The sequence below is a fragment of the Pyxicephalus adspersus genome, chromosome 3 (assembly GCF_032062135.1).
Source record: "Pyxicephalus adspersus chromosome 3, UCB_Pads_2.0, whole genome shotgun sequence".
Taxonomy (NCBI): Eukaryota; Metazoa; Chordata; class Amphibia; order Anura; family Pyxicephalidae; genus Pyxicephalus; species Pyxicephalus adspersus.
The window spans coordinates 26,657,399-26,668,477 of NC_092860.1; the positions used below are offsets into that span (position 1 = coordinate 26,657,399).

Sequence of the window (11,079 nt, forward strand, 5' to 3'; positions counted from 1 at the left end):
CTGTAATATTTCAAATTTTGCAGAAACAAGCAGGCAGGAAAATACCATAAAGAAACCAGGTCATAGGAAATAGTCAAGTAGTTATCACACTCTATCATCATCCTTGCCTTCCTCCAATGCATGTTTATTTTTTTTTGCCACTATTTATTTCTTTTATCTTATCTATTCCTAAAAGGTTCTTTAAATAAACATCTGATTGATCAGTTTTTACGTAAAATTATTTAGAATACATATTAACCAAGGAACAACAATGTAGTATTACTTACCAGTCCAGGCAAGTTGTGGATGCATTTGTTTTCTTCACTTTAATTGTATCTTGCCTTTTTTTTTTTTATTAAATTATTGTAACTCATAAAATGCTGTCAACACCACCAGTCCCCCTAATAGACAGCTGTTAAAATTTAGATTTCACAAGCTGGATGAAAGTATTTTATGGTAACCTAACAAATCTCCTAAATTTACTTTAACATAGACTTTATAATGAGGTCTATAAAATAGCAGTTAATCTGTTATAATAGCACTAGTAATACTAAATTAGAATACTACTAACGGCATTCTAAATTAAGCAAATAATGCAAACCTTGGGATAATTTCTGAGTATGGATTCATACTTGTTGGCTCTAATGTGTTATAATAAAGCATGCGTATAATGTTATGTGTTAGTGCATCCATGTCCATGCAAATGAATAGGCTGCCCATACTCTAGAACAGACATAAACTTCTTACAGAGACACAGGCTAATCATAGTGTTATGCATTGTGGTGCATTATAATACATGTATATTCTGTTACTCTGTTGCAGTGTTAAAATGACTAAAACTGTATGGTGAATGAATATGTGCTATGTGTTGCTGTAACATACACAACAAGGGTTGGTATCAAGAAAATAATACGCAACAAGGAAAAAACAGCCTTGTGGGCATTTTATACATTCTTTTTGACCTTTTTATGTCCTTTTTAGTGGCCCATTATAAATATATATATATATATATATATATATATATATATATATATATATATATATATAATATCTATTACTCAGCATTTTAACACTTACATTGATTTAAATTAGGTGTTGAGACTTTTTAGCATGTACAAGGTGTGAAAAGTACTTTAGACCCAATCTTCTAATAACTGTTATTCCTGTGCACATGTTTGCCACCATTTTTGTGGTCTGCATCCAACAACAAAAATATATTACACCCATATATGATCATAATAACTTGGAATAATCAACCCACTAATATAGCATAAAAATTCTTTGTTTATTATAAGAAGAGATGTATGTCTTTATATAAGTGCAACAAATTTTAAAGTCTGATTAATATACAAGAAAAAGGTAAAGTACGATTTACAATAGGAATAAATAAATAAAATAAAAACATTTAAAAGTAGAATGACAAAATATTTAAATGTGGACATTTACTCTTTGATGTCTTTTGATTCATTGTCCTTTTGGTCTGTTCCCTGTGGAGTTGGCAGCTGGATGGGCACAGTCCTCTCCTCTACAGCTGGTATGGTTTTCCAGGGAGCTTCTATCCGCAGCTGACCTTCAGTGGTCAATGTGCAGCTGATGTCTTCTGCCTTTACTTCTTTAGGAAGCTCTGTTTCCTTCCTGAAGATCTGACATTTGTATGAGTAAGACCCTTTCTCATCCTGGTTCTTTGTCTCCTTGGCTGCAGTCACCAGTAACTTCCGTCCAAGAACCTTGACTGTCAGCTCCTGAGGACAAAAGTCTTGAACTCCAAGACTTAGTACAAATCCACCTTCTGTAGACTTGATTTCACTGCTTGCCATCATTGGTAGAATCCTGTCTTCTTCAAAATTCATCTCCTGCATCATCTCTTGGTGGAATTGTTCTACCCGTCTCATATTCTCTTTAATCTTTTCCACTGTTCTTATCATATCCTGCTCCATTCTAGAGAAGACATCCACAGGCGTTGGCCACAGAGGCTGCATAAATGGTTTCCATGTTGCAGTATTGCCCTGGAGCTGAAGACACAGCATTGTGATGCCACAAAGGTCTCTGTTGCAGAAATACGTATAGAGCTTTCAGTATGTGCTATAGAGGTTATACACAACTGGTGCTTTTATACTGGAATGAAAACTTCCATGTGTGTCTTGCATTCCAAGTCCCCGGATCACATGTCACATTATTGGTAAATATTACTCTACATAACAACATGACTCAGTCTGCCTTCATTCATAGCTCACAAACTAAAATAACATGTTTGACGCAACCCTGACAGTTTCAGGTTTCATGGCCTGTACTGTTAACAACGTGAACAGATTCCTGTAGCATTGCTTCACAGTGTTTTTATAATCTCAGTACAGTCTTAAAAAATCCAGAGTGTTCCTGTGTTTTCAAGGTAATCTGTAACAGATAACATTACAGTTAGACTTGTAAGGGCTCCTTGATAGTGCTTTTCTACTTTCTTTTTTTTTTTTTGTCTGTATTGTATTATTTATCTGTGTGAGTTTAGTTTTTTTNNNTTTCTTTTTTTTTTTTTTTTTTTTTTTTTTTTTTTTAAAAAAAAAGTAGTTTTTTTTTTTTTTTTTTTTTTTTTTTGTAGCTATTCAATTTTCAGCAAAATCTAATACTGGAGTTCTCAATTAAACCTAGACATGCTCTTATTATTCTTAGTACAGTGGTGCTGAAAACTTTTTAAAAAGTTCTATATTTTTATACGAATATGACCTAAAGCATCATCTGATTTTTCAAACATGTCAAATGAAACCAAAAATATTATATTTAGTCATGTATTTATTGAAAAAAATGATCCAATAACATGTAGCAAAAGTAAGTGAATCCCTATGATTATCATATAATTTAAAAGTGAAACCCAGGTCTGGTGTTTTTATTCAATGGGATGACAATCAGGTGTGAGAGACTCTGTTTTATTTATAGAATTGGGATCCAGCAAACCTGATCACACATACAACACTTTTGTGATTGTGTTATTATGGATTGAACAAAGGAAGTGTCTCAGGACTTCAATAGTTGTTGATGCCCAAAAATATAGAAAAGTTTATAAAGCAACCTCCAAAGAGTTTGGACTCCACCAATCAAAAGTCAGATTGTGTGGAGGAAGTTCAAGACTGCCGTTACCTTACCCAGAAATGGTCGACCATCGAACATAACTCCAAATGCAAGGCGTGTAATAGTCCGAGAGGTTACAAAGGAACACAGAGTAACATCGAGTTAGCTTTTTATCCAAGTCACAGTAAAACTGGTAGTAATAAGTCACATTCAAATGGGTTTGTTTCTGTAAAGTTTGAAATTTCATAGCTTATTCAATCTACTTGTTATAGTTCAAAAAGGTGTCAGAAAAATACCCCAACATGTACAGTTTTGTACATTTTTTGTAATATCAGTGTGTTTAAAAAATACAGTGAATAAAGCTTAAAATCCTTATAATAGCTTTTATTTCCTTCCACATAAATACTTTGGGAACACCCCACATTTAAATCCAAATCAACATAAAGACAAATTTATGGAATTTGAGTTATTATTCCTTTACAGAAAGGGGAAAAAAGGAATATTAGGCTGTTCAAAATAATAGCAGGGAGGAGCTCAAGTAGTCTTACGTTCTGTAAAAAATTATGGCCCTTATTGTTGTTGTACATGCTGGTTATAGTGCATTTCTCTCTGAATAAATAGTTTGTTCCAGACATTGTTCAGAAGGGCAGAGTGCTTTGAATATGAGGTATAAAGAATGCAGAAAATGATAGGCTGCATAGCTAAGATGATCCTAAATGCTTTAAAATGACAACCAAAACCTAAAAAGTGGAAGAAAATTGAAAGCTACCATTCAAATGGATAGAACAATAGCCAAAATATAAAACACGCATATGAAGGTATTGGCAAGTAGCCCCTGTAGAGTCCCAATCTATGGGAAAAAAAGACGTGCTAAAGAGGTTACAATTTGCTAAAGAACCCATTGGGTTTAATCTTTTATAGCCTCTCTTTCAAAATCATTATGTAAGGTAACAGTTTTTTCTTGTCCATGGATATTGCTCCTTTGCTATTCTCCATGTTAAGGATAGCTACTTGATGTGTTAGCTGCCACATGTTTTTTTAAAAAGCTTTTTATATATTTATCCTTCTCATACTTAGTGGTAATAGCAAGGGGAAAAATGTTTTTTTTTTTTTTTTTAGAATACCTAACGACTTTACCAAAATGTGCTGATACCCAAATGATAACCTCAGTCTGTTTTCCAACCAAACTGGCATATCTAGATCAATTTCCCCCCAAAAAGATAGATGACTCTATGGAGAATAAGGATGATGTTTTATAGGTGAAACAAAATGAAATAGTTATTTATTTTTAGGGGTTATCATTCTGTCCCCATTTCAGTTGATACATTTGAATCAAATATGATTTTAATTTGTTTGCCTTTAAATTTGTTCTTACATGTAAATTTGAAAATTGAGGCCTACCACCTAAATGTTGGATTTATGATAAAATAAATTGAAGAGGGCTGAGTACAGATCTTTACATGATCCTTTAGACCAGGGGTGCCCCACAGGTGGATCACGATCTACCGGTGAGTAGATCGCAGGGCCCTACTAAAATAAACTCTACTGCGCACAGGAGTTAGATCCAAGTTTTTATTGATGGTAGATCATTTTGACCTGGTCATTTTAAAATTAGCTCGCAAACCAAAAACGTGTGGGCACCCCTGCTATAGACCTTTCACAAAAGGGTCGGTGGAAAATATAGAGGATATGACTGAGCCTGAGTCACTCTCCCTCTTTAACCAATGATAAAAAATAGAAGAAGCCTACAGCATTCTCCTCTCTGCTTCAGTACTTAATTATAGTTCAGTTTGTTCAATGTGTGACACAAGATGTCATGAGAATATTGACCTCTCAAAAGAATATTTGTTACCCTTTACATACGCAGAGAATGGCCTTAGCTGGTCTTAAGTTCTCAAAATAATATAATCGTTCAGCCCCTGGACAAAGTTAGGAAAGTTGTGATCATGAATACAAAAGCATTATGAAAAAATGATTGATCAATTTTTATCCAATATGAAATGGTATAGAACAATTACAACCAATTTTTTTAGGAATTGGAAAGCCGGTTTCATTTGATTGAAACTACTTTATCAATGATCACTTCACTTATTTCAACACTCAAGGTACCAGTACTAAATGCCTTTTGTTAGGTTTACCAAAATCTGTAGGATCCATTGGACCTGATTTGTTAAAGCATTTACCAACTAATAGCAAATTCCAGGTTTGTTGCATCACCCAGGTTCACCCATGAAAGTCTATTTTTTCCAGTTTTGGAGCGCTTTAATAAATTGGGGCCCATTGTGTCTGGCAGAAATAAGCCCACTGGACATGTTAGTGTCTATGTAGATGCAGCATTTAAACCAAAACTTTACTGTCTTACATAAGAGGTATGTGTGTGTTTTTCCTTTCTTTATTCTACTTTGATGTTTCTTGTTTGATTATCCAATCGGTGTCTTTCTGAGCTTGGTTAATGCAAGAAGTAGTATGACAGATATATATATATATATATATATATATATATATATATACTGTAAATTTATACACTCAGGGTATATGTAATTATTGTTATGTTAAAACTGTTTTACTGGGCTCCTCTGGACCCACCTTGTGTCTGGTGGTTTTAATGTGTTATTCCCCTTGATTTTGCAGCATGAGCTGTATTGGGGGTGGTGATCCTCTCCCCCTATAATTTGTACCTCATGGAGTTGTGACAGCTTGCTGAGAACCAGCAGAGTTAAAATAAAGGTTTGTCACTCATTAGTGATTGTAAAGTGAATGTTTAATCGCAGTGACTAATGTTAACCAGCTAACACAGGCTGATTATAGCGCTGATTTGTGAGCAGTGAGTAAATTAACCTTTCAATAAGCTCCCCCGGTTTTAACCCATTTGATTTCCAACTAAAATTTCCATTTCATTCTGAACTTGAAAAACAGATCATCATTATCACTAAGACCTTCCATATCTTCCAAAGTTGTCACAGTTCTACACTTTCATAAGTGACAGTATTTGGTATATAATGCCAGTCCATCTGCATGTTAAGGATTGAGATAATATATTTCTGGAACACAAATGACATAACCTATGACTTTGGGAAGAGATCTGAAAGAAATTAAGTGCTGGAAAGCCCCGAGGACAAGAATGGAGAAAAATGCTGCTCTAGATGGTTCCAGTGCTCACCCACAGTTCCAGCTTAGTATATTATGCAAAGCTATAAATAGTGCTAAGACTTTTTATCATGAGCCATATTTAGTGCAAATTTCATGAGCAGAGCAATGTCTGTCAGACAAGCCTGCATGGATGCTTCAGTATGCAAAACATTTACTGGCCCAGCAACTTTTCCAGCAACAGAGTCTGCAGAGGCACCTGGATAGAAGAAGCCAAACTGGTCCTTTTCATACTTTTTCATGCTGTAATCCGATTTTAGGCACATAACAAACTGCTGCTTTGGGCCCAGGATTGGAAAACTGCACCCCTGCAAGTTGCATTTGCAGACAGACAGCCAGAAGTAAAATTTGCTACCAAGAACTGTGCTGCAAGCCAACTGAATACATGTGCACAAAATAGTTCCCAATAACTTAGCTTTAAGGCTAAGTTAAGACTATCTGCTACATATCACAGAGCGTACAGGCAGTCATCAGTGGTGTTTGCAAATGTTCATGCTGGCATTTGCTTGCAGTTCTCAGTGGTGCCTTATTTTCTTTGCCTAACTTTTGGGATAACTGTACTGGGATAACCAATGCATATGCATATATTGTTTAAAAAATAACACGACAATGCTACTGTATAAAAAAAAAAAGAAAAAAGCAATCCTATTTGTTCCAATGTTATTACTTTTAGTGTTTTAAATGTAGTTAACTGTAGCAGTACCACTTGAAAGAATGCCATTCTGAATTTAGCCTAAAGGACAGATTTTCTAGGTTTGTACATCCTTTAGCTCCTTTCCATGCTTTACACTCAGAACTTCACCCCTTCTTGCCTGCTTGAATTACAGTTACCCTGGCAGTACCTCATATGCCCTGTAGGGGTCAGTCCTGAATCAGACCTTGCAAAGCACATTAGAAGCCTTTAGTAAATGTCATTGCAGATTTTTATCCTCTTCTGCTCTACAAATACCAAAGCCTGTGCTTCCATAAACTTGATCAGACCTAATTGAAAAGCTTTGTGTGGCAGATTTAGCAAATGAGAATGCTCCAAAGGAAGGCTAACTTTTTTGCATTGAACTACAATGCATATCAACTGTATAACTTTTGTATTGAATGTGCAATTTTTTTTATCGCCGCTGCCTAGCTTGTCTGACACAGATTAAAGTTTTAAGGTTTAGGAAAGGAAAACCATTACCTAAAAAAGAGTTGTTACCATAGTCGGACCAAGAAAAGAATTACTACCAAAATGTCAAAGACAAATAGCAATGCCCATATACCACACTGTGGATACATTTTACCATTGCTGTAGGCTTTAGTAAAGGACAGAAAAAAGAAACTACATCTGTTAGAACTTCACTCCCTGGCAAGTGACACAGAGTGCCTGAGCTGCGGAGTTTTAAGTTACACTGGGTCTTCACCAGGGACCCCTGCAGGTGTGTTGGACCAGCAACCTCATTGGCTGATGGACTATTTCGATACAGGATATCTCCGGGTGGCGCTCCTCAGGTTCTCCCCACCAACAGAGAACAGAAGCAAATGGCTTCAGTGCAGAAACAACTGAACGGGCAAGTCCAAGACAGGCTGAGGTTAGGATAAGGGCCAGGAACAAGCCAAGGTCAGGGCAGATGGCAGACAGGAGATGTATTCAGAGGCAAGCCAAGGTCAAGTCACAGAAAATCAGATCTGCTGGGTAGAGGGGCAAAGAAATACATTCTGAAGATCCAGCAGTGTCTGCCAAGGCTGAATAGACCTTAACAAAACCCTCCTAATCCTGGGATGTTTCCAAACGCATAGACAAATGCCTGGCCTGCGCAGCATGATCACCAGGCGAAGAGACAAAGTGTAAGGGGTACAATAACAGCACACAATTTTATATATATATATTAAAACAAATATAATAAATTGTTTTTACTTTGAAAAACTGTTTTGTAATGCAGTCATTCTGAATATGGTTTTCCTTATTTCTGCCTGAACACTGGAGGGCAGCAGACCGGCTGTAATGTCAGCTTTTCTGCCAATAACATTGCAAGTCCTATGATTCTTTGCACAGATGTGGTTTACAGTTGTATGTCTCTGTTCTCAATAGTAGCATAGGGTGGCTATAAATGAAGACATTCTGAATGGAGCATGAGTTGTAGCCACAAGCATTAGGAATATGCACTTTCCTGCAAAGATATTAACCTCCCAAACTCCAAAACTCCAAACAATTTTAAATAGAGCCCTACCTAGGTCTGCTGGCATCCTTCCTCATGATCCCCATTCTTTTGCGTCCTCTGCATCTGATAATTCAATCATTTATTATTTTGACATGATTTTGTTTCAAACTTTATTATACTCATACTATTATATTAAACTGTAAAATAAATGTTCATCAAAAACAATGTACCGCTTTTAGACATACATTCGGACAGAAATGAACCACTAGGGAGGTTAATATATATTCTAGAACACAAGGAGAAAGGACTGTAACCATTAGGACATAGAACAAATATAATTTTCTGTATTAAAACATTAATCACATTAGTTTTGTTTTTTTTTTGTTTGTTTTTTAGTTTACTGTTTTCATCCCTGTGGTAACATAGGGTGGTTTATGTCAGATTGTGGTGATGTACAACCTGAATACAGTGTTCTATATACTAGGTCATTTTACTACACAATCATGTGGTGTCTCAGCACAAACATGTCCGCTTCCAATTAGGGTTCTGACCCATAGCTTAAGAAGCTCTGGCCTATATTATAGTTGTCCTGCAAGCCCAATTCTCCTGAGCATGTGAGCAGGATCTTTGCATTGTTAAGGCTGCCATAGATCTGTGTCACTGGACTAAATCATGTGGTGTCCCTGGGCCCTAAAATGGTTGGCTCAGCTACTCCATATGCACATCTTTAGCAGTGTCTTGTGGACTCCCTGGTTATATGGGGCCCAGGGGGTCATTACATTTCCTGGACCTTCTTAGTCATTCAATGAGTCAATGCCAGGATATTTTTGATGAGCCAGCTACATTACTGAACAGTGGAGTAGCTGTGCCAGGTATGTCCATGACTACAGCTATGTGTTTAACACTTTGTATGAGTTTGCTGATATTTAGATGTCCACAACAAATTTAGCAGAGTATAATTTGACAAAAATTTACCCATGTAACAAAGTTTAACTCTGTTTTTCCTGGTGATCGTAGTGATCACATGATCAGAAACCACATGATTGATCATTGGTAGTAACCAGAACCAATATTGGCATCCAGTAGCCAAGCACAGCTTCCACCGCACTGGCAATATATCATATATAAGTGACTGTCTAATTTTTTATTGCAAGCACTGCAAGTTTCTGAGTTCAGCCTCTTGCAGTCTACTGTATGGCTGATACAGCAAGGGCTTACAGAGGGGGCGGGAGAAGCAGCACAGGGAGTCAATCAAGTGTGCTGTCATGCAAGGAGCATGCTGATAAACAGAGTGATGAACTCAACAGTATTCTGCTACTCCTTTCTATGCCTACTCATAGGGTTTGAGGTGGCGAAGAGACCTGGCAGTAAAAAAAAAAACAATAAATATCATGTACCCTTCCCTGCTGGACAGGACTGTGTAAATCTCAAGACATAAATTACCAAACTACAAATCCTTTGGCAGGTAAAAAATCTCCCATAGTGTTTTTATTATGTGTATTTAGCTATTAGCCTGGAGTTCAGCTTGAACATGCAAAGAAAACAGATAGGAGGGGGTTAAACGTCTACAAAGAGGCAGAAATATGACTTTCATTGATGTAATTACTAAGAAGACCTAGCCCTAAATGCTTTAATAACTGTTTGTTCTGTACTTGATAATTGTGTAGCTTGTGTCTATCGTAAAGAGATCATGTCGCTAGACTATTTCAAAAAATATCTTGTAGAGAGGTGAATCAAGGTGGGCACAGATGTTAGGCCATCATAAAGAGAAATTAAATACTCCTAAAGTAGAGGGTTGTGACATTCAAGGGAAAGGGTGCTGTTCTGGGGAATCAACCTACCATTTTCTCTTACATATTTAAAGGCACATGTGTGTAAATCAAAAATATTCAAGGAAACAAAATACACTACAGGTAAGCTTTGTTGGTGACAGGGTCACTTTAAATCTGAGCTTTACCTGATATAAGAAGAATAATTAAAATTAAATTGAAAACATATTTTCAATTGAACCTGTGGTCACTTAGTTCTAGACACATACCTAGTCCTAGAGATTATAAAATACAGTGCTTACATCAGAAAACAAGTTCACTCCACCAAAAGTGCAAATTACTTCCTTCACCCCCAGTGCTGCTTTTTCTCACCTTCCAATGTGTTGTCATTGATGTGTTTGTATCTAGACGTACGAGATGTACAATACATAGGATGTTCCTTCCCAGCTGAAAATTGAAAGGAAAGTGTTAGACATGTATTACAGAAATATATCATCTAATGTGTAACCAATCAGGAATACATCAATATATTCCTAGAAAACATATGATTAGAATTCTGAACTCACAAATGATACAAATATGCTGTATACATATTTATACAATATTTATACAACATACACAACATATATTATATAAAAACAAAAAAATAAACACAATAATGCAAATATTTTATGGAGAAAAAAACAATAAACACTATATGATAAAAACAAAATACTTTTAGTGGTATATTTAGAATAAAATATACCAACAAAAATAGATTTTCATACATATTTGGGGACTAGCAAATTAAATTTTCTTTCTTAAGGCCTGATTTATTAAAGCTCTCCAAGGCTGGAGAGGATACACTTTCATCAGAGAAGCTGGGTGATCCAGCAAACCTAGAATGGATCTGGTCCAGGATTCAAAACATTTGCAAATACCAATGGAATTTGAAGCAATCCATTCCAGGTTTGCTGGATCACCCAGCTTTATTGATGAAAGTGTAGCAT

General features: G+C 36.0%; 1 protein-coding gene across 1 annotated transcript; it reads right to left on the minus strand.

The window, feature by feature from the left end:
* Positions 1-1,245: 1,245 nt before the first annotated feature.
* On the minus strand, positions 1,246-2,133 carry LOC140325921 (heat shock protein beta-11-like). Its single transcript, XM_072404035.1, has one exon. It carries the CDS (start codon positions 2,004-2,006, stop codon positions 1,422-1,424), a length of 585 nt encoding a protein of 194 aa, XP_072260136.1. The 5' UTR covers positions 2,007-2,133; the 3' UTR covers positions 1,246-1,421.
* Between the last annotated feature and the right edge of the window lie 8,946 nt (positions 2,134-11,079).

Bases quoted from the DNA above. Each gene is read 5' to 3' on its own strand.
- LOC140325921 (XM_072404035.1), bottom strand. From the start codon at position 2,006: ATGCTGTGTCTTCAGCTCCAGGGCAATACTGCAACATGGAAACCATTT.